This window comes from Triturus cristatus, chromosome 6, assembly GCF_964204655.1.
Source record: "Triturus cristatus chromosome 6, aTriCri1.1, whole genome shotgun sequence".
In the NCBI taxonomy this organism is placed as follows: domain Eukaryota; kingdom Metazoa; phylum Chordata; class Amphibia; order Caudata; family Salamandridae; genus Triturus; species Triturus cristatus.
In genome coordinates, this window is record NC_140589.1 from 1,823,310,359 (window position 1) to 1,823,334,901 (window position 24,543).

Below are 24,543 nucleotides of genomic sequence, written 5' to 3' on the forward strand. Positions count from 1 at the left end.
AGCATGAGGTCAGTTAAGAGACTTCTGCCTAAACCCAGAGGACGTCCTGACCACCCTGCTCAGTGTTCTACCACTCAGATGTCAGTTCCACCAGAATCCTTCCTGTCAGTGACCACCATAGAAGACATGATGGTCCTGGACACAGGTGCCCCAAACGTTCTGAAGAGAACTCCCGGGGTGCATGTCATTAGCCATGGTATTCCTGAAGAAGAAACCTTTGCTTTGTGGGACTATTTTCAGGAATAACAAAAGTGACGCTGGGCCCACCAGGCCAACATGGCCGGGCAGACCTGCTCCTGCTAATGATTTTTCTCTCAACGCAGTTCCAAAAATGCAGTGCCTGTTTTGTGGGATAAGCACGTCCATTTGTCTGGGAGACAAGTGTAGGTATGCTGGGTCAGCAACCATCAGCACGACGAAGGAGTGCCTTCCTAGCAACGCCAGTTCCAGGCCTGTCCATATAGCATTTAAGTACTAGGATGTCACTTGCGATTTCCACTTGACATCTAGGAACCACATTACTGAAGCTGTGCTGCCCGCACCAAAGTGTGGTCAGGGTCTGGCGAAGAGTCGGCAGTGCTGCACGGGTCATAGGGAAATGGAATATACCATTGCTCTGAAAATCCACCAGCGCACCCTCTTTGACCACAGCACAGAGGAAATTAATGAAGTCATCATTATATGTTTCTTATTCTCGTCCTTATATTTGATTTTCCTCTTTCCTGAAAGCATAAATAGGTAAAAGTACATTACAGCTCATACATTTATTGTTGATTCAGATATCATTGGACCAGCAGAAAGAAGTATTTCAGCTGCATGTAGACACAGGTTAAGCAGAGAGTCTTCTTTGTTTCCGGGGAGCAGACAGCTGAGGAGGTGAGAGCATTAGACACGTTTTCATTTTTGAAGACCAGAGACAGCCATATCGAGTTCCAAGGTAGACCTGATTGGTGTGCCTGGGGACACCATCGTTGGTGAGCGCAAAGAGGGAGACAACAGCTGTCTTCATCCTGAACAGTAACTTTGTTGTTACGCTGAGGTATATGCGTGAGAGGCAAGGCCACCTAAGAAACTCCCACAGGCTCCTTTTGGTGCTGTGTGCGGTACGCTTAGTAAGAGGCAAGGAGGAGGGGTTGGGGAACGATGCATTGATACTCTAAAATACTGATATAGTGTTGCAACTCACAAGATCCTGTTTGTCAGCTGCTATTATTGACACTATGCAGTTTGTTCTTATTGTAGCAACTTTACCCAGCGTTTGCACTCGGATAGGATTTTGATGGTAATACAATTCATAAAAGTGTATTAGTGTGTATTCTTGAGTGTGTTTCATGGTGAAAGGAGGCCTCAATCTACTAACAAGTACTCCTGTAAGTCTCACAGGACAGACCGTTGTCCAATAAGCACCTTCCCCGTGTATTGTAGGGGTTTTACGCGTTACAATCCACCGGGTCATCTGTCTCATGATGGTGAGATGCCTCAGCCTGCGCCGCCAGGCGGTCTGGAGATCCCTCATCTCAGGCCATGATCTGAAGAGATCAAAAAACGCTTTTTACTGGAGGATGTATCTCATGTCTTTCATACATGAGGTTTCAGACAATTAGCTTGCCTCGGAGTGAAGGATTGTCTAAGCAGGGACATGGCCTACAGTGGGGCCCCTGCCTCCCATCCATTGGGGTTCTTTGTGTGGACTTTTGCACACCCTGTCAGAGTGGGGAGAATGTTTGCATGTCCACCTGCGACTGACTTCAAGTAGCACCTTAACGTTAAGGCTCAGGTAAACGTGAGACACACCAGCTCTGCCAACCTGTGTGACTGTGGGAGATTGTGCAGCACAAGTACCAGCACCGGATCAGTGACCATGCACCCGCCTCCGATACCAACTTGTTCATTTGCAACTCGGTCCAGTGGAAATCCTCTGCACTGGTCAACTGGAGTGTTTACCATGATACTTGGGGGCTCTTAAATAGGAAAGGTGAACTTGCGATATTAACTTTTTCATTTGAATATGTTCATCAGCTCAAACATCTGGACTGTGATGTCAGGCCTAGTTCTTATAATGATGTAATATACTTTATTTTCATATAAAATACTGAAAATATTTTTTTATGATGCATATGCTGTACTATTTAAGGCTATGTTAATATAATTCAAATATCAATAGTATAATTACTATAGATTGCATATGTGTTTGTATTGGTTAATGTTTTATTGTATATTGATTTTAATTGGCTAGCAAGTTTCTGATTTAAATGTATTTTTTATCTACATAAACGTAAGATCAAATAAAATTTCCTAACTTAAAAAAAAAACATTGATACCAACAGGAAACAAACCTAATATTCCAAACGGATGCTTTACTTTTGTTGTCTTACAGGTCCAATTTTTTTATATTCAGTCTATGTGCAGTTTATTCCTCTGACAGAAGTGGCCAGAAATTCCACCCGGGTTCAAGCCTTCCTCTCCAGCCAAAGGCTTCCTAAACAGATCAAGGGCGATTTAAGTCATGTCACAAACATGAGCGTCAGCACTGGTAAGCGAGGACTTGGATTTCACCCCCCCCACTCTGCTTCTGATCCTGGGGGGGGTCTGAGGCCACGCGCACCTTTTTTCATACTTCGGCTTTTATTAAGGTGTCGCCGAACTGTCCAGTCTTGTACCTTTCACACATGTATTGAGGTTTCGGGCTAGGAATATCTTGAATAGTATTTTTATGCCAAACTAATGGAAATCATATGGACTGTTGTGCTTCATGAATGGAGTTTTGCCTGTTCACTGTATTCTGTCTATGACATTTTCTATTTTACTTAGTTGAATTCATCCAGTCTTCACAGACACCCTTTTGGTTCCATGAGCCTTTTCATTTGCACATCACATTACAGGGACTTATTTCATGGGACCCATTGTTTTTTATCAAATATATATACTGGCTTTGAGGAGAACTTTCAGGGGAGAAGGGTAAATGGACCTAGGTTAAACAATAACATAGAACACTTTTATATTCAGCATACAGTGCAATCTTTACATTGGCACAGCAAAAACAAGCCAATCAGTCATAAATGGAAAATGTTTTTTGGACCCAGTCGTCCATGTGCACAGCTGTCAAGTGGCCAGGCCAGGAGCATATTTCCAGTCTGTTCTCTAACCAACAGAAATTAGGCAACTGCAGATTCTCTTTTACTATTCACATAATCTTAAATATCGCAAGATGCAGCTCACTGAAAACCTAGGAGTGACAGAAGATGTCATACATGATATGGGACACATGTACAGCCCAGCTATTGTGCATCATCAAATATCCCCTGTGTACATCACCATGTGGCCATTTTTCCACACCATCCTGTGCCTCCATTAGGTAATCAATCAATCAATCAGTGACATTTATAGAGCGCACTACATACCCGTAGGGTCTCAAGGCGCTGGGGGTGGGGGGGTGCCGCTACTGCTCGAACAGCCATGTCTTCAGCTTCTTCCTGAAGGAGAGGTGGTCTTGGGTCAGGCGCAGGTTGGTCGGGAGGGAGTTCCAGGTCTTGGCGGCCAGGTAGGAGAAGGACCTTCCTCCTGTGGTCGCTCTTCGGATGCGGGGGACGGCGGCGAGGGCGAAGTTGGCTGATCGGAGGTGGCGTTTGGGAGCGTAGAAGTTGACTCGGCTGTTGAGGTAGCTCGGGCCTTGGTCGTGTAGCGCTTTGTGTGCGTGGGTGAGGAGGCGGAAGGTGATTCTTTTGTTGACGGGGAGCCAGTGAAGGTCTCTCAGATGTCCGGAGATGTGGCTGGTTCGTGGGATGTCGAGGATGAGTCTGGCTGAGGCGTTCTGGATCCGCTGGAGTCTCTTCTGGAGCTTGGCGGTGGTACCGGCGTAGAGGGCGTTGCCGTAGTCCAGTCGGCTGGTGACGAGGGCCTGGGTGACGGTCCTCCTGGTCTCGGTGGGGATCCACCAGAAGATCTTCCGTAGCATGCGTAGGATGTTGAAGCACGCCGAGGAGACGGCGTTGACTTGCCTGGTCATGGAGAGGGAGGAGTCCAGGATGAAGCCCAGGTTGCGTGCATGGTCTGTCGGTTTGAGTGCGGTGCCCAGGGCGGGAGGCCACCAGGAGTCGTCCCAGGCGGAGGGTGAGGAGCCCAGGATGAGGACCTCCGTCTTGTCCGAGTTCAGCTTCAGGCGGCTGGTCGTCATCCACTCGGCTACGTCCTTCATCCCTTCGTGTAGGTTGGCTCTGGCGGCGGCGGGGTCGTTGGTCAGGGAGAGGATCAGCTGGGTGTCGTCGGCGTAGGAGATTATGTTGAGGTGGTGTTGCCGTGCGATGGCCGCGAGGGGGCTCATGTAGACGTTGAAGAGGGTGGGGCTCAGCGAGGATCCTTGAGGGACGCCGCAGATGACATCGGTGGCCTCTGACTTGTACGGTGGTAGACGGACTTTCTGTGTTCTTCCGTCGAGGAAGGAGATGATCCATTCCAGCGCCTTGTCCTGGATTCCGACGTTGCTGAGGCGCTGTACTAGGGTGCGGTGGCAGACAGTGTCGAATGCTGCGGAGAGGTCTAGGAGGATGAGGGCCGCTGTTTCTCCGTTGTCCATCAGGGCTCGAATGTCATCGGTGGCGGCGATGAGGGCGGTCTCGGTGCTGTGATTGGCTCGGAAGCCGGACTGTGAGGGGTCGAGGGATCCATTCGTTTCGAGGAAGGCGGCCATCTGCTTGTTGACGGTCTTCTCGATGACTTTGGCTGGAAACGGGAGGAGCGAGATGGGGCGGTAGTTCTTGAGTTCGGTGGGGTCCGCTGTGGGTTTCTTGAGTAGCGCGCTGAGTTCGGCGTGCTTCCAGCTCTCAGGGAAGGTGGCGGTGTCGAAGGATGTGTTGATGATGTCTCGCAGGTGGGGTGCGATGACAGCGTCAGCCTTGTTGAAGACGTGATGAGGGCAGGGGTCGGTCGGTGATCCGGAGTGGATGGAGTTCATCGTGCGGATGGTGTCTTCGGTGCTGATCGGAGTCCAGGCTTGGAGGGTGGTGGTGAGGGGTGGTTGTTCGGTCTTGGTGTGCGTTGGTTGGTTGCTGAAGCTGTTGTGTATGTCCGCGATCTTGTTGTGGAAGTATGAGGCGAGGGAGTTGCAGAGGTCTTGCGATGGGGTGATGTCGTTGTTTTCTGCGCTGGGGTTGGAGAGCTCTTTCACGATGTTGAAGAGTTCCTTGCAGTTGTGTGCGTTGTTGTCCAGCCGGTCTTTGAAAGCAGTTTTCTTGGCGGCGCGGATCAGCTGGTGGTGTTTCCGGGTGGCCAGCTTGAAGGTGGTCCTGTTGTCCGGTGTGGGATCCCTTCTCCAGACTTTCTCGAGGGCTCGGCAGTTCTTCTTGGAGCTCTTGAGTTCGTCGGTGAACCACGGGGCTTTCTTGCTGCCGGGTCTGCTGGGCGGGGTCCTCAGCGGGGCGAGTTCGTCCGCGCAGTTGCTGATCCACTGTGTGAGGTTGTTGGCGGCCTGGCTGGGGTTCGCTGAGCTGGCAGGGGGGTGCTGGCTCAGGGAGGTGGCGAGCTGGTCTGCTGTGATCTTGTTCCAGCTTCTGCGGGCGGCCTGTTGCTGGTGGTGGTGGGTCGTCGTTCTCTTGAAGGTGAAGTGGACGCAGCTGTGGTCCGTCCATTGGAGCTCTGTGGCGTGGCTGAAGACGATGTCTTTGCAGGATGAGAAGACGGCGTCGAGTGTGTGTCCGGCGAGGTGGGTGGGGGTGGATACCAGCTGCTTGAGTCCAAGATTGGCGAGGTTGTCGAGCAGGGTGCTGGTGTTGCAGTCGTTGTTGTTCTCCAGGTGGAAGTTAAGGTCCCCCAGGAGGATGTAGTCGGCGGAGGGGAGGGCATGCGGGCTGACGAAGTCGGCGATGTCCTCGCTGAATTGTGTGCGTGGTCCCGGGGGTCGGTAGATCAGGGTGCCTCTGAGGGTGGTGTTTGGGTCGGTGTGGATCTGGAAGTGCAGGTGTTCGGCGGTGGTCAGGGAGTTGTCGGTGCTGGTCGTGAGACGGATGGTGTTCCTGTGGATGATGGCGACGCCTCCTCCCATCTGGTTGGCGTTGCGGTCCCTTCGGACGATCTTGTAGCCCTCCGGGATGGCGATGGCGATGTCGGGAGCTGAAGAGGCGTTCATCCAGGTCTCCGTGAGGAAGGCAACGTCAGGGGCTGTGGCGTCTAGGAGGTTCCAGAGTTCCACGGCGTGTCTGTGGACGGAGCGGGTGTTGAGCAGGATGCACTTGAGGTGGGTGCTGCTGGTGTTTGGCTTGGCGGCTGCTGGTGCGGGGCAGGTCCGGATGCAGGAGAACTTGCAGGCGTGGCAGCTGAAAGGTCCGTGGGTGAGTCGTGGTGTGGCTTGGTGGCAGTCTGGGAGTCGGCCGGTGTTGAGTGCGATGAGGGTGGCGGCGGAGTACGTCAGGCGGGTAGGTCGGGGTCTTCGTGGGCCAGGGGTCCTGGCGCTGGTCGCGATCCGGTCGCGGACGGGCGCAGACGGGCTTACCTTTGGCGCGCCTTCGGCGCACAATCGGCGCGCCCGCTGCGCGTGACCGCTGCGCGTTCGCACGGTCGCCATATAAGGCGAAGTGCGCGGGTGGGCGGGGCAGCTGGGAGGCGGGAGCGGGGAGGGATACAGAAGGAAAAAGGGGCGGGGCTAAGCGGCGGTGGCGGGAAGCGGGAAGTGATACAGAAGGAAAAAGGGGCGGGGCTAAGCGGCGGTGGCGGGAAGCGGGGAGGGTGAGCGAGGATCGGCGAGGTAGGCGGGCAGACAGGGAGGAGACAGCGAGACACGGGCACAGTTACCAGAAAAATAAACAAAAACACGGGCACGGTTACACTGAAAGGAGAAGCACAGGTCACACAGTCAAGGGAATACAATTAGCACCAAAAACGATCAGCCGGCAGGCAGGCACGGACCGCGCCTCTCGGAGGAGGGGGCGTGGTCAGCGGCAGCGCGACAGGCAGCGAGGCAGCTAGGCAGGGCAGAGGAGCACACGCAGCAGCTGGTGGCCGTGCGGCGCGGGGGTGTCCCACAAGTGGGTCACACTCACCTGCGTCGCACGGTCGCCATATAAGGCCAAGTGCGCGGGTGGGCGGGGCAGCTGGGAGGCGGGAGCGGGGAGGGATACAGAAGGAAAAAGGGGCGGGGCTAAGCGGCGGTGGCGGGAAGCGGGGAGGGATACAGAAGGAAAAAGGGGCGGGGCTAAGCGGCGGTGGCGGGAAGCGGGGAGGGTGAGCGAGGATCGGCGAGGTAGGCGGGCAGACAGGGAGGAGACAGCGAGACACGGGCACAGTTACCAGAAAAATAAACAAAAACACGGGCACGGTTACACTGAAAGGAGAAGCACAGGTCACACAGTCAAGGGAATACAATTAGCACCAAAAACGATCAGCCGGCAGGCAGGCACGGACCGCGCCTCTCGGAGGAGGGGGCGTGGTCAGCGGCAGCGCGACAGGCAGCGAGGCAGCTAGGCAGGGCAGAGGAGCACACGCAGCAGCTGGTGGCCGTGCGGCGCGGGGGTGTCCCACAAGTGGGTCACACTCACCTGCGTCGCACGGTCGCCATATAAGGCCAAGTGCGCGGGTGGGCGGGGCAGCTGGGAGGCGGGAGCGGGGAGGGATACAGAAGGAAAAAGGGGCGGGGCTAAGCGGCGGTGGCGGGAAGCGGGGAGGGATACAGAAGGAAAAAGGGGCGGGGCTAAGCGGCGGTGGCGGGAAGCGGGGAGGGTGAGCGAGGATCGGCGAGGTAGGCGGGCAGACAGGGAGGAGACAGCGAGACACGGGCACAGTTACCAGAAAAATAAACAAAAACACGGGCACGGTTACACTGAAAGGAGAAGCACAGGTCACACAGTCAAGGGAATACAATTAGCACCAAAAACGATCAGCCGGCAGGCAGGCACGGACCGCGCCTCTCGGAGGAGGGGGCGTGGTCAGCGGCAGCGCGACAGGCAGCGAGGCAGCTAGGCAGGGCAGAGGAGCACACGCAGCAGCTGGTGGCCGTGCGGCGCGGGGGTGTCCCACAAGTGGGTCACACTCACCTGCGTCGCACGGTCGCCATATAAGGCCAAGTGCGCGGGTGGGCGGGGCAGCTGGGAGGCGGGAGCGGGGAGGGATACAGAAGGAAAAAGGGGCGGGGCTAAGCGGCGGTGGCGGGAAGCGGGGAGGGATACAGAAGGAAAAAGGGGCGGGGCTAAGCGGCGGTGGCGGGAAGCGGGGAGGGTGAGCGAGGATCGGCGAGGTAGGCGGGCAGACAGGGAGGAGACAGCGAGACACGGGCACAGTTACCAGAAAAATAAACAAAAACACGGGCACGGTTACACTGAAAGGAGAAGCACAGGTCACACAGTCAAGGGAATACAATTAGCACCAAAAACGATCAGCCGGCAGGCAGGCACGGACCGCGCCTCTCGGAGGAGGGGGCGTGGTCAGCGGCAGCGCGACAGGCAGCGAGGCAGCTAGGCAGGGCAGAGGAGCACACGCAGCAGCTGGTGGCCGTGCGGCGCGGGGGTGTCCCACAAGTGGGTCACACTCACCTGCGTCACACGGTCGCCATATAAGGCCAAGTGCGCGGGTGGGCGGGGCAGCTGGGAGGCGGGAGCGGGGAGGGATACAGAAGGAAAAAGGGGCGGGGCTAAGCGGCGGTGGCGGGAAGCGGGGAGGGATACAGAAGGAAAAAGGGGCGGGGCTAAGCGGCGGTGGCGGGAAGCGGGGAGGGTGAGCGAGGATCGGCGAGGTAGGCGGGCAGACAGGGAGGAGACAGCGAGACACGGGCACAGTTACCAGAAAAATAAACAAAAACACGGGCACGGTTACACTGAAAGGAGAAGCACAGGTCACACAGTCAAGGGAATACAATTAGCACCAAAAACGATCAGCCGGCAGGCAGGCACGGACCGCGCCTCTCGGAGGAGGGGGCGTGGTCAGCGGCAGCGCGACAGGCAGCGAGGCAGCTAGGCAGGGCAGAGGAGCACACGCAGCAGCTGGTGGCCGTGCGGCGCGGGGGTGTCCCACAAGGTATGCAGAATGTCAGAGTTCCCCTGATGCACGTCACTTGTGTTCCTCATGATGTACCACCCCCAGTGCTTGCTCGGTGCCTCCTTATGGTACATCACCAGATGCTAATTCAGTGATGCACCGGAGACATCGCCTCATATCCAGTGTCTCCTCAATGTCCATCCCTCTGTAATCCCAGCGGTGTCTTTAGTGGTGCTCTCTCGAAGCCCATCACCTCCTGCTGCCATGGGTTTGTCAGCCTGGGTTTCCCTCTTGCACTTCACCTTGTTCCTTTTGCTGAACATTATCCTTTGTGCATCACTTTTTGCCCTCCCTCCCCCGCGCTTTTTCGACATTATCATGTGTGCATTAATGCCAGTTTGTCCGTTGATCGCTGTGATGGAATCTGTTTGGTGGTGTGTGTGCATAGATGTATATAATGTATTGCTTTCTGTGAATGAGTAGATAAATGTTTGCTGCTCTGTGTGCATGGGGGCCTATCGGTGTGCCTCTGGCCTTCTGTAGCAGTCCCGTTAATACAGGGCAACAGGCGTGTTCTAAAACTTGACACCGACACTTAATTGTCAACACTGACACTTGGTGGCACTGTTTGTCTGACTTTGAGATGAGCACAAAAACAGTTGTTTAATAATTCAATGTACATCATAAATGACTACTATCTACCCGCCACACATGCCATTGTTATAGCGTTAGGGGCCTGGAATACTCTGAATTGCAGCACATGTTGGAGTGTGATGGTTGGTGTGAGAAGTTGGCCTGGTATATGCTGTCCACCAGTTATAGTAGGCACCCTGTACCAGTCCAAACAACCCCTTATTGATGATAGGGTAAAGACAACCTTTATTGAAAGCTATCCTAGTGGTAGCTATGGAGAGCAGCCTTCAGGCTAAGTCTTGAAGGAATGTAAAGCAGCTTGTTTTACCAGTCTATAATCCTTTGAATGGCTAAATGAAAGGCAACCACACCAGGTATATATATAAAATATATGTATTTATTTCTAAACACACCCTCCTAGTCTCTTTATGAGGCTAGAGGTCAAAACACATAAGTTACACTTCAATTAGTACAGTAAAATAGCACAAATACATGTCAGGCACTAGGGGCGAGCCAAATCATATACTAAAATAGTGGTATAAGAACCACGACTTAACTAGACACAAGGCCTAGAGCCTGTAGAATCGCTGGGACCTCAAGGACCCACCCAAGGTAGTGACACAGGGGACCCACGGGGGACGTGTGCAGTGTGAGAACACAGCCGCAAGCTCCCGTTAGCTTGTATGGGGAAAGTCGCGGTTAGATTTTGAAAGATTATGGACACTTGGAAATGAGTCAGGACCAAACCCTTTGGGACTTAGGAAGTTCTAGGGCCAACACCCACGGGAGCACCAGAGTACTCGTGTTAACACACCCAGGGAAGCCGGGTGCATAGGTGTCAAATGGTGTCGGATCGCGTTGTCGTTTTCAATAGGAGCTGGCAAAGAAGTGCTGCTGCCGGGACGATGAGAAGTGTACAAAGAGATCCAAGCCTGCATCGAAGTCGAGAAGAACCTGCAAGCAGAGGGGACAGAGTCTGGGTCACTTGCCAGTGACCAGGGGCATGACAGACAAATGACCACCGAAGTCGGGTGTTTCAGGTGAAGAAGGTGAAGAAGGTGAAGCTTGACTCTTCAGCCACGAGGACCAGGAGGCGTCCAGGACAACCAGGAGCTGGATTCGAGCTGTCCCACAAAGGATGTCGAGTGCTGCAGTGTTGGTACCCGGATTGGACACAACAAGCCTTGGCAATAGCAACCCATGCAGAAAGGAGAAAGATGCTTCGGTGCAGACCAGCAAGGTCTGAGGGACTCACCACTTGGTGGGGAGTCAGGGCACGTCTGGAGCAACCAGGGAAGCCCAAGGAAAATCAAAATTGCCTTCACAGGGACCCACCAGTCGACGGACCAGGGATTGCGAAGGAGCCTCAAGAGGAAACACAAAATGGCGGCCCACGGGTCACTCGGGGTGACTAGGCTGCCAATCTTTGGTGGATTCTCTGCTCGAGGTGGGGGCTACAAGTAACCCCAAGCACAACTTCAGGAGATGTCGAGAAGTCAATGCACTTGCAAAAGTGCACGGTGGCCAGGAGTTCCACGCTACTCACGAGGGCTGCGGGTCTCAGCTTTGCTGGGGACTCGGGCGGCCTCTGAGATGTCTGGAAATCCTCTTCCTGGGCTGCAAATACTTTGGAGTCCGGCGGGAGATTCAGAGATGCAAACCGGCAAAATGCTTTGTTGGTGCCTGCCAAGCAGGGGAGTCACTCCTTGACCACAAGGGAGATTTCTTCAGTCCTCTAGTCATTAGTAGACCGTCGAAGTTTCAGGATTCAGCTTCAGAGTTTCGTCCAGGGATATCTAAAGTTCTGGTTACAGAGGTTCCTTACTTATACCTATGGAAGGGGTTGGACTAGCTCTGGGGACCCACCCATGGGAGGGTTTGGAAAGAGGGGTGGCTACACCCATTTCCTTTGTCCAGTTTCGCACCAGAGCAGGGGCTGTAAGCCCCTGAACTGGTTTGAGCTGGACTATGCACAGGGACACCAAATGTGCCCCCAGTGCAGGACTTCAAAGCACTCTGAGAGTGCTCCCACCCAGCCCCAATACACATCATCCTGTCTAGGAGGTGGTTACACCTCCCTTTGACAGGAAACCTATTGTCCTGGCCTCCCCTGCCAGAGTTTCGATCAGCAGCAGGAGGCCAGACCCGTGTCTGTGGCTGCAGCTTCCATTATGTTTCTACCGGGTATACCAGTACTGTCATGTCTCTCCCTCTAGAAGGGTGGGATCATATCCTCACATCAGGAATCGATGTGGGGGGTATGATTCCAAGGTTTTTGACACCAAACACGACATGTTTCTGTGCAGCCAGTCCAAAGTTAGCATTAACCATTTTAGATATAATGCACTTAAGAGTATATGGTCAGGCTGCACCACTGACAACCCCGGAGAAGAGATTCCGAAGGCTGCAGAGGGGCTCAGCTCATGCCTGGGCACCCTCTCACATATAACCAAGCACCCTGCCTTCAGGATTGATAAGGCCTGCCATAGGGGTGACTGATAGGTTTCTATGTGCAGTGATAGGTGAGGTATAGTGAACCCATACCTCAGTAAGGGGTGCATGCACCACCTTACCCAGGCTGCAGTAGCAGACCTGCAGTGTCATTTTGGAGGGCTTTCCAAGGGTGGCACAATACATGTTTCAGCCTCTGGTAGGCCTCTGGGGTACCTATGCCCTGGGTACATAGTATACCATATACTAGGGACTCACAAGGGTACCCCAGAATCCAATCTGGAGTGTACCTAGGGTACATGCAATAAATTTAGAGAGGAAGCAGCTAGGCTGGGGTCCTGAATAGCAGGGCCCCAGCCAGACTAAAGTTGAAAAACAGTGAAACACCAGCAAAAAGTGGGGGTAACCATAAGAGGCAGATCCTACTCTCCTACACAACCCCCCCGCCCCCCAAGCGCAGGGACATTAAACTAACCTTGACCAGTTGAGTCTTCATGTTCTAAGTGGAAATATATGGAGAGTCCATCCTTATTGGCATGGTTACTCCCAGGTCTATGTTCCACTGTATAGTCCATCCCCTATAGGGAAATGGACCACCTGAGAAGTTTGGGGTTTTCACCCTTCATCTGTTTTAGCCATAATAGGGGCTTATGGTCTGTCTGAACAATGAAGTGAGTACCAAACAAAGTATGGCCTCATCTTCTTCAGAGCCCAAACCAGAGCAAAGGCCTCCCTCTCAATGGCTGACCAACGTTTCTCTCTGGGGGTCAACCTTCTGCTTATGAAAGCTACTGGTTGATCCTGACCTTCATCATTCAACTGTGACAGTACAGCCCCTACCCCCAACTCAGATGCATCTGTTTGGACAATTAACGTTTTGGAGTGATAAGGACTTTGCAGAATGGGACCAGTGCACATGGCCTGCTTCAGGTCATCAAATGCCTTTTGACAGCTAACTGTCCACTGAAACTTTGTGGGCATTTTCTTAGAGGTTAAGTCATTCATTGCTGTCACTATTGATCCATACCCCTTGACAAATGTTCTGTAAAACACAGTCAGGCCTAAGAAGGCTCTCACCTGAGTCTGGGTAGTGGGAACAACCCAGTCCATTATGGTCTGGATTTTGCTCTGCAATGGTTGAACCTTGCCTCCACCTACAAGGTGACCCAGGTATACAACCTGACTCTGCCCTATCTGGCACTTAGTAGCCTTGATAGGTAGACCTGCTTTTTGCAGGGCCTCCAAAACATTCCTCAGGTGGACCAGGTGATCATCCCAGGTGGAGCTAAAGACAGCAATATCATCTAGATATGCTGCACTATAGTCTTCCAGGCCTGTAAGGACTTGATTCACCAACCTTTGAAAAGTGGCAGGTGCATTCTTCAAACCAAAGGGCATTATCACAAATTGATAGTGCCCACTGGGGGTAGAAAATGCTGTCTTTGTCTTTGCATCATCAGCTAGTCTGATCAGCCAGTAGCCAGCTGTCAGGTCAAATGTGCTTAGAAACTTGGCTGAGGCCAAAGTATCTATCAGCTCATCTGCCCTGGGGATGGGATGGGCATCAGTCCTAGTGACTGCATTGAGACCCCTGTAGTCCACACAAAACCTCACCTCTCTCTTGCCATCTTTGGTGTGAGGTTTAGGCGCCAGGACTACTGGACTAGCCCAAGGGCTATCTGAGGTTTCAATGACTCCCAAATCCAACATCTTTTGGACTTCTGTCCTTATACAGTCCCTGACATGGTCAGGTTGCCTGTAGATCTTATTCTTTACAGGCAGACTGTCCCCATTGTCCACGTCATGAGTGCATCAGGTGGTCTGACTTGGAGTCAGAGAAAACATATGTCTGTACTGACTGAGAAGTTTTCTGCAGTCAGTTTGCTGCTGGACAGTGAGGCTGCCTGCCAAGGCTACACCATCTACTGATCCATCATCAGGGTTCTGAGAGAGCAAGTCAGGGAGTGGGTCACTCTCTTCCTCCTGTCCCTCATCTGTAGCCATGAGCAAGCCCATGTCTGCCCTGTCAACATATGGTTTAAGTCTGTTGACATGAAGTTCCCTATGTGGACTCCTAGGGGTTCCAAGGTCTACCAAGTAGGTGACCTCCCCTTTCTGTTCAACAATTGTATGGGGGCCACTCCATTTGTCCTGGAGGGCTGCTAGGGCCACAGGCTCCATCACCCACACTTTCTGTCCTGGCTGATAAACAGTCAGTACAGCCTTTTGGTCATGCCAGGCCTTTTGTAATTCCTGGCTAGCCTCAAGGTTTTTAGTTGCCTTTTTCATATACTTAGCCATCCGGGAGCGGAGACCAAGTACATAGTCCACTATGTCCTGTTTAGGGGGTTTGAGAGGTAACTCTCATCCCTCATTCACCTGACACAAAGGACCCCTCACAGGATGGCCAAACAAAAGTTCAAAAGGGCTGTAACCAACCCCCTTTTGTGGCACCTCCCTGTAGGCAACCAAAAGGCAGGGCAAAAGGATGTCCCATCTGCGCCTAAGCTTCTCTGGGGGACCTTTGATCATGCCCTTTAAGGTTTTGTTGAATCTTTCAACTAAACCATTGCATTGTGGGTGATAGGGTGTGGTGAATTTTTAATTCACTCCACACTCCTTCCACATTGCAGTCAAGTAACTTGACAGAAAGTTTGCATTTCTGTCAGATACTACCTCCTTAGGAAAACCCACTCTTGAGAATACACCCAAGAGGGCTCTTGCCACCACAGGTGCTGTAGTGGTCCTAAGTGCCTCTGGGTACCTAGTGGCATGGTCCACCACCACCAGGATACATCTGTGCCCAGAGGCAGTTTGAGGATCTATGGGACCAACTATGTAAATCCCAACCCTCTCAAACGGAACCCCACCACAGGTAGTGGTATTAGGGGGGCCTTTGTGGTTCCACCTGCCTTGCCACTGGCTTGGCAGGTCACACAGGAGCGACAAAACTCCTTAGTGTCTTCAGACAAGGTTGGGCCAGTGAAAGTGAGGGAAAATTCTGTCCTAAGTCTTGTTCTGGCCCAGGTGTCCTGCTAAGGGAATATCATGGGCTAGTGTCAATAGGAAGCCCCTAAACTTCAGAGGTATAACCAACCTCCTGGAAGCACCAGGCTTGGGGTCTCTACACTCTGAGTAAAGGAGTCCATCATCCCAATAAATCTTATGGGTCCCACTAGCATTTCCAGCAGCCTCATCGGCAGCTTGCTTTCTGAGGGGTTCAAGAGAGGGGCAGGTTTTCTACTCCTGGTTCCGATCTGACCTGGAAGGGCCCCCTGTCCCCAAGAACTCAACCTGGTCAGGTTCAAGCTCCTCTGGGACAGTTCCTTCTTCAGGCTCAAGATCATCTCCCTGAGGAGGCTGATCTGTGCTCTGAGTCAGGGGGAAGGCACTGGCTTAACCCTACTGCTCCTCCTCTTAGGAGGCACCTGGTCCATTCTTCCAGAATCCAGGGACTGTCCAGTGTTAGACATTTTGCCCTGTGACCTAGTCACAGCAAAGACATTAGCAGGGATCCCTAACATTTCTGCATGTGTTCTGAGCTCCACTTAAGCCCAAGCTGAAGTTTCCAGATCATTGCCAATCAAGCATTCAACTGGTAGGTCTGCACTTACCACAACCTTCTTAAGGCCAGTTCTGACATTGCTAGCATTGGTCACTTGGTACATTTCACCAAGTATAATCTGCCCAGGATCCACAAGATCTTTTGTCACCATTGTGACACTTGCTCTTGTGTCCCTGAATGCCAAAGCCTCTTTTCCATTTATCAAAGGCTGCTGTCTGTATTTGCCCAAATTACAGGGACTCACAAAGGAGGACATATCCATGCCTCCATCACAGATTGGGACAGCCTGAGCTGGAACTCTGACTAGGCCAGAGTCAATTTCACAACCCAGGGTCAACTCTACTACACCCTTATTCTGAACATTACCACCACCAATTGTAGCTGTACTAGGGGGAACAGTTGTCTTAGGGGCAATGGTGGCTGAAGTTGAGTCTTTTGACTTGTTGCAATCACATGTCCAGTGAGTTTTCTGTTTACAGATTTTGCAACATGGTTTCTTTTGGCCTTTTCCCTTGTTAGACTGTGAATCCCCACCTGAAGAAGATTTTTGGGGACCTTGTGAAGACTTCTGGTCTTTACCTTTCTCCCCACCCTTGTCAGAGTTTTTAGGATTGCTTCTTTGGTTCTCCACCTTGGTTCTGTCCCTTCTACCTCACCCTGGTTCTGACCCACTCGTCTGCCTTCTTTCCCAATTCTTGGGAAGAGGTCAGATCTGAGTCCACCAGGTACTGGTGCAACAGCTGATTTTGACAGTAATTAATGATCTGCTCCCTCATAATCAAATTGTACAATCCTTGGAAGTCATGCACTTTGTGTGCCAAGTAACCAACCCTATAGAGCCTTAGTAGCACAATCTACAAAGTCCACCCAGTCTTGATTCCTTGCCTTTTGGGTATCTCTGAACCTTAACCTGTATTGCTCAGTGGTTAGGCCAAACCCTTCAATCAATGCACTTTTGAGACTGGTATAATCATCTGCCTCCTCCTCTCTAACAGTGAGGAGCTTATCTCTACCTTTGTCTGCAAAGGAGAGCCATAAGATTGCTGCCCACTGCTCCTGGGGGACCTTTTGAACTTTACAGGCCCTTTCCAGTGCAGTTATCCATTTGTGGATGTTATCCCCACTCTGGTAGGGAGGGACAATCTTATTCAGGTTTCTATGGTCATGAGACCTCTCCCTATCTCTAGGGATGTTGCTGCCACATGGGACTCTAGTCCCACCTTTTTTCTAGCTCTGTAGAGCTCTAGGGCCTCCCTGTCTAGGGCTACTTTCTGCTTTCTGATTTCAACCTGTGCTTCCTCATACTTCAGCAGTCTCTCCCTCCTCTCCTGGGAGGTTTCCCTCCTATGAGAAGAAATAGAGGTCCCTATGAATGAACCAGAATGTTTAGACTCCACTGAGGGAGATCTAGACATTCTAGGCCCACCACCAACTCTTCCAGAAGGGACAAAGAGGGGTCCAGCGTGGCCCTCCCCCTCACTCTCCAGGGAAGCTGGATTTCCCAGGCCAAGATCATTGTCATCTTCCTGGTCTGCATCAGAGGTCAGGTCTTGGGGAATTTCACCCCTAGGCCCTTCCTCATGTGCTGCCCCACCCACTCTGCCTACCCCTTCAGACCCTATAGGTCTTCTGAGATCATCCAGCCTGAGTACCTCTATGAGATGCTGGGTGGTTGGGCTTTTGCTTGTCTTCAGTATCCTAGTAGTGCATAATGCTCTCAATTCCATGAATGGGAGGTTATCATACTTGGAGACAAGAAATCCATTGGCTTCTGGCAGGGACCCACAGGTTCCTCGCCTTGGAGACATTACTAGTGAGGTGTGGTGTATTGCTCTACCTACTCTAGTGTGGCCTACTAAACTCTCTTGAGTTGTAGAAAGGGTGTGCTAAGCCCTTAACACACAACTCTAAGTTCAGTAGAACTTACTGTATTATAAAGCTTGTATTATATGTACCTAGGGTACCTTTAGTGGTTTTCAGTTAGTTACTCAATTGAGATTATCTGGTAAAACAATAGCAAGCTGGAATCCCACACGCTGCACACCAATGTGAGAAGTTGGCCTGGTATATGCTGTCCATGAGTTATAGTGGGCACCCTGTACCAGTCCAAACAACCCCTTACTGATGATAGGTTAAAGACAACCTTTATTGAAAGCTATCCTAGTGGTAGCTATGGAGAGCAGCCTTCAGGCTAAGTCTTGAAGGAATGTAAAGCAGCTAGTTTTACCAGTCTATAATCTCTTGAATTGCTAAATGAGAGGCAACCACACCAGGTATATATATAAAATATATGAATTTATTTCTAAACACACCCTCCAAGTCTCTTTATGAGGCTAGAGGTCAAAACACATAAGTTACACTTCAATTAGTACAGTAAAGTAGCACAAATACACGTCAGGCCCTAGGGGCGAGCCAAACCATATACTAAAATAGTGGTATAAGAACCATGACTTAACTAGACACAAGGCCTAGAACCTGTAGAATTGCTGGGACTCCAAGGGACCACCCAAGGTAGTGAAACAGGGGACCTACGGGTGCCGTGTGCAGTGTGGGAACACAGCCGCGAGCTCCCGTTAGCTTCTACGGGGAAAGTCACGGTAAGATTTTTAAAGATTAGGGACACTTAGAAATGAGTCTGGACCAAACCCTTTGAGACTTAGGAAGTTCTAGGGCCAACACCCACGGGAGCACTGGAGTACTCGTGTTACCTCACCCAGGGAAGCCGGGTGCATAGGTGTCAAATGGTGTCGGGTTGCGTTGTCGTTTTCAATGGGAGCTAGCAAAGAAGGGCTGCTGCCAGGATGATGAGAAGTGTCTGAAGAGATCCAAGCCTGGATCGAAGTCGAGAAGAACCTGGGAGCAGAGGGCACAGAGTCTGGGTCACTTGCCAGTGACCAGGGGCACGATAGACGAATGCCCACCGATGTTGGGTGCTTCAGGTGAAGAAGGTGAAGCTTGACTCTTCAGCCAAGAGGATCAGGAGGCGTCGAGGACAACCAGGAGCTGGATTTGAGCTGCCCCACAAAGGATGTCGAGTGCTGCAGTGTCGGTGCCTGGGTTGGACACAACAAGCCTTGGCAACAGCAACCCACGCAGAAAGGAGAATGATGCTTCGGTGCAGACCAGCAAGGTCTGAGAAACTCACCACTTGGTGGGGAGTCAGGGCACGTCTGGAGCAACCAGGGAAGCCCAAGGAAAATCAAAGTTGCCTTCACAGGGACACACCAGTCGACGGACCAGGGATCGCGAAGGAGCCTTGAGAGGAAACACAAAATGGCAGCCCACGGGTCACTTGAGGTGAGTAGGCCGACAATCTTCCGTGGATTCTCTGCTCGAGGTAGGGGCTACAAGTAACCCCAAGCACAACTTCAGGAGATGTTGAGAAGTCAAAGCGCTTGCAAAAGTGCACGGTGACCAGGAGTTCCGGTCCCACGCTTCTCACGAGGGCTGCGAGTCTCAGCTTTGCTGGGGACTTGGGCGGCCTCTGAGATGTCTGGAAATCCTCTTCCTGGGCTGCAAATACTTCGGAGTCCGGTGGGAGCTTCGGAGATGCAGACCGGCAAAATGCTTTGTTGGTGCCTGCCAAGCAGGGGAGTCACTGCTTGACCCCATGGGAGATTTCTTCAGTCCTCTGGTCTTTAGTAGAGCATCGAAGTTCCAGGATTTAGCTTCAGAGTTTCGTCCAGGGATATCTAAAGTTCTGGTACAGAGGTTCCTTACTTATACCTAAGGAAGGGGTTGGACTAGCTATGGGGACCCACCTGTGGGAGGGTTTGGAAATAGGGGTTGCTACACCCATTTCCTTTGTCCAGTTTCGCGCCAGAGCAGGGGCTGGAAGTCCCTGAACCGGTTTGAGCTGAACTATGCACAGGGACACCAAATATGCCCCCAGAACATGACTTCAAAGCACTCTGAGAGTGCTCCCACCCAGCCCCAATACACATCATCCTGTCTGGGAGGTGGTTACACCTCCCTGTGACAGGAAACCTATTGTCCAGGCCTCCCCTGCCGGAGTTTCGGTCAGCAGCAGGAGACCAGACCTGTGTCTGTGGCTGCAGCATCCATTTTTTGATGCCAGGGCTCTGTTAAGTTTCTACCGGGTATACCAGTACTGTCATATCTCTCCCTCTAGAAGGGTGGGATCATATCCTCACATCAGGAATCGATGTGGGGGGTATGATTCCAAGGTGTTTGACACCAAACACAACATGTTTCCGTGCAGCCAGTCCAAAGTTAGCATTAACCGTTTTAGATATAATGCACTTAAGAGTAGATGGTCAGGCTGCACCACTGACAACCCCGGAGAAGAGATTCCGAAGGCTGCAGAGGGGCTCAGCTCATGCCAGGGCACCCTCTCACATATAACCAAGCACCCTGCCTTCAGGATTGATAAGGCCTGCCATAGGGGTGACTGATAGGTTTCTATGTGCAGTGATAGGTGAGGTATAGTGCACCACCTTACCCAAGATGCAGTAGTAGACCTGTGGTGTCATTTTGGAGGGCTTTCCAGGGGTGGGACAATACATGCTTCAGCCCCTGGTAGGCCTCTGGGGAACCTATGCCCTGGGTACATAGTATACCATATACTAGGGACTCACAAGGGTACACCAGAATCGAATCTGAAGTGTACCTAGGGTGCATGCAATCAATTTAGAGAGGAAGCAGCTAGGCTGGGACACTGAATAGTAGGGGCCCAGCCAGACTAAAGTCGAAAAACAATGAAACACCAGCAAAAAGTGGGGTTAACCATAAGAGGCAGATCCTACTCTCCTACAATTGGTAGTTGTTTTGGTTCTGTCATTGGCAGGGGCAATGGGTGGTGTATGTTATGTTATGTTATGTTATGTTATGTTATGTTATGTTATGTTATGTTAACTGGTGTTTGCATGGCGCATAATCACCGACAGGTCTCTTAGCTCTTGGAGAGAGTGGCCAAGGACCACTGGCAGTTGCAGAACAGTGCATGGAAAGTGTTTAAACTGTGTCCAGAACCTCCCTGAACAGGAGCATTTTGAGCCGTTTCCTGAAAGGGAGGAGTGCAGGTTCCTTGGGAAGGTGATCAGGCAGGTGATTCCAGAGTTGTGGAAGTAAGACAGAGAAAGCTCTGCCACCTTTGGATGCTGTTTTGAACCGTGGATAGGCCAAGCGGCAATGTCCACTTACCACCATCCCTTCTTCCTATGCCGCGCCATCTTGGGCTCAGAGAACTCTGAAGTGGCATTTGATGGCAATACCGCAATATAATACATGAGATTCTGCAATCCCTGTCTAAACACCGGTCTCTAATTTCTTTATAATCTGCGACTTGTGGCAAACCCATGCGCCGATTATAAATGAAAGAAGTCAGACCTCAACTGTAAAAAGTTACTATAGTCGAGCTCTGGCATCACAATGCCTTCTGCCAGAGCCAGCAGCCGAAGTGAGAGGCAGTTGGAGCAGCTGTATAAAGCAATGGAAATTAAACCTTGCTTTTCCATCTTCTGCTCTATTTTTCCAGCTTACAGTGACAAGCATAAAGATCACGTTTATTATTTGTAGTCCTTAAATAATTATTGAAAAGTTTGAATATTTCTGCATGTTTCCACACATTCTGGGCGGCCGCATTTTTTTCCGAACTGAATTGCATTGAACTGTTTCTAATATATTTTTGCAACTAATATCTTACAGGTTTTTGATGTGTGCAGTTTTCCACTAGAGGTTCTATTTTTATTCTTCGTGTTTGCAAACATGCTCTCTCTTTCATATAAAAGACTACGCACCAGGGTTTTAAGTGGTTTGTGGGAAAGGTGATGGTGTGACTTAGTATTATATAAGATAAAGTCCCCCTGCTGTACATAAGAAGAAAATTGTAAGTCACCTCAAAGTTGTATAATCTCATAAAGGAACTCGGCCTTCAGCCTTGGTCCTCTATATAGCTATGGAACTCCTCAGTGATATGCAATGTCCTTATAATGTACTGCAGTGGGTACTTTATCCCTGATATAAATCCATCAGTAACTAGACAGGCATTCCAAATGCAGTAGGCTGCTATTGGTTCTTCTCTAACATACATTTCCTCCTAGTCCTTACCCAACAAGCCTTTTTAACTATTTCTGTTTAAATCAACATTCCCCATCTATGGGCCAACCTGTTGGCTTCGAATTCCATCTGGTAGTATTCACTGTGGGTAGCACATCTCCTTAGATGATTACCTGAAGTAGTAATCCTTCCTATTCTGCTTGTTTGTCATGTTTCTCAACCCACTAATCAATACTAATTTCTGAAAATCTTCGTCACTTTTTCTTATACTCATCTTGATAGTTTAATGCCTGAAGCATGTATAAACCCATTTCACAACAGGACAATGTGCAGTGTTTGGTGCATTCAGTTTTCCCTCCTCTTTCTGTTTTTTTACAACTCTTAAGTTTTGCAGCAGATGTAAAAAACAATTACAGCACAAACCAGCTATAAAAATAATAATATTGACACTTCAATAATTCATTATGTGAAGAAGTGGCAATAGTACCAATGAAAGACATCAGCAAGCAAACTTAGCAAGCATAATCAAGAAATAAAGTGTGAAAGTCACATTTACAATGAATAGTAAAAAACGAAATGAATAATAAAAACCCAAGAGAAGATACAAAAACACATCAAGCGGTAAAATATTGTTGTGTTGTTCTAGCAAAATGTACAACAAAAGGTACATGTGGAACCCTCTAAGTGAGCATGTAAAACAATGATATGTTTCATGAAGTCTAAAAAGAAAACAACTGTACCGCTCAGATGCTGAATGACGGGGAATTCGATTGTTTACATGCAAGATCGAACATCGCCATGCTTTAGTTTAGGAGCGTGCCAAATCACTCAATTTTCCAAGAAAGTTTTTGAAATTCCATCAAGATTTTTGAAAGGTAGCTTTTAGGACAACAAATAATTTGCTGGTATTTTGCATGACTCTTTTCTCATAAACACGCACTTTTGCATAACAAGCATTTGCAATGCAATCGGTCTCGCCTTTGGGACCTTATATGTATTTAGCTATGCAGCACATTAGCCTGGGTGCTGAAACAGCTACTGTTCTTTAACACGGAGGGAAAGAAAGCACCAAACTGCGTGACATGCCATGTATGGGAACACATGGAGAGAAAAATTGCCTTTCAGTGAGAAATGGTATAATCCAAGCTCTGTTTTTAATAAAAAATCAGGGCCTTCGGTGGTCATATAACTGAAAATACAAGATTTGAAAAAAATATTATTGTCTACGGGTGCTCGTTGAAGACAATCTCTATGGACTGGAATCTTTAAAATGTTAATGTGATTCTGGTATTTTACTGACCTCTGCTGGTCGTTTTCTATCAAGAAAGTTAAATAGAGGCAGTTGCCAGAAAAATAAAAAAACAGAAAGTCCCTCAGCAGAAAGCAATTCTGGTATTTTACTGACCTCTGCTAGTCGTTTTCTATCAAGACAGTTAAATAGAGGCAGTTGAACAGAAAAAAAAGTCCCTAAGCGGAAGCAGACAAGTCCTAGGGCTGATCTCCAGAGCCCACAAAGTACATACACATATAAGTATATAAGTATATACTAAAGTATATACAAGAGGTCTCGAATGTTCGACCTAAAAAATAGTGTTGTGACAAACTGGCAGGAGACTGGTTCAAACTGAAAATGTCCCTTGGTGAAACATTTTCTGCGTGAACATGCCTCCAGCATGGACAAAAAACCCAAAAAACTGCATAATATAACATTTAAGGAAATGTTTCTCAAATTTCACATAATGTAAAATTATGTGAATTTTGTTGACGTAGTTAAAATTGTACCCAACCGCTAAATCTTACCCTACATAAAACTCAATAATTCAAAGTGAGTAACATACATATTCTATTTTTGTGTTCTTGATATGTTTTGAACTGAAAATATTCTTTAAATAGGATCCCTAGATTAGCTGATGTGATTGCCTAATATGTCTTTTGGGCAAAATTTGAAAATAGTTTAGATGGAGGTGGAATCAGATTCTCGCAGCTCCTCTGTCTTTGATTGGAATGTTTAACCAAGTTACATGATATAACACTAATGAACCATGACCATGAACCATGGCCACGAGATATGAGACTATCTCTTTTTCCTTTAGAATGTGCACCAGAGACCCAGAGCAAGATCCACTGCCGGTGCTTCCCCGGCTACCAGTGGAATAACACCCTCTGCGATTCGTACCCGTCCTGCGACATCCGGTACAGCGCGTTTTCTTCTTGCACCTGCCTCAAGTGGACATCGATGAACGTTGGGTATTGCAAGGAACTCCCCACAAGTATGAGTAGTTAAGATGTGCAATAGTCTTTTGACTGCATTAAACACAATTAGATATATAAATGAATGGATCAATAGTGCGGGCATGCCTCTAAATACTAAGGAGTGCGAGCCGTATGGTGATTGCATAGACTGTAGGACAACTAGTTCAGTAATCCATGAAGAGAAAGAAGTGTTAATGCAGTAATCAAAAACAAATTCATTATGCTTGCAAATTCTGATTAATGTTCATGATGTACCTCAATAAACTATCTAAGATGTTCCCAGTGAATGTGTGTGTGTCTGGGGCAGGAGACAATTAGAGCTCACACTATAGGGACCTACTGACTGGTCATCGTAGTGATGGTTAGATCACCTGAGCTGTCTCAGCATCCGAGTGCACAATCCTTTGGCCAACAAGGGGCCAGTCAGTTCTGTCTTTATGTGTTTAAGTGTATGTTAAAATGTGAATCACCTCCATAGGAAGGGGCTTATTCACAAAATGCATGTTGATCTACGTAAAGTATTACTACAGTAGTACTACTCTTACAACTAAATGGAGTTCACAGACCTCTGGCAGAACCCCGCATGCATTTGCCCCGCATGCCTTTACAACGCAGTCACTACCCCAGCTGCAACATTACCACCGGTTACTTTACCACACAAGTCG

The 24,543-nt window shown here is 49.9% G+C and overlaps 1 protein-coding gene across 1 annotated transcript in view; it reads left to right on the plus strand.

Annotated features, from left to right (window-relative positions):
* LOC146822100 (adhesion G protein-coupled receptor F3-like) overlaps window positions 1–24,543 on the plus strand; it is a 166,197-nt gene that overhangs the window by 58,525 nt on the left and 83,129 nt on the right. Inside the window, exon 3 of the mRNA XM_085609965.1 lies at window positions 2,399–2,533. Coding sequence (XP_085466091.1) covers window positions 2,399–2,533 — 135 coding nt within the window. The remainder of the gene's footprint in view (window positions 1–2,398; window positions 2,534–24,543) is intronic.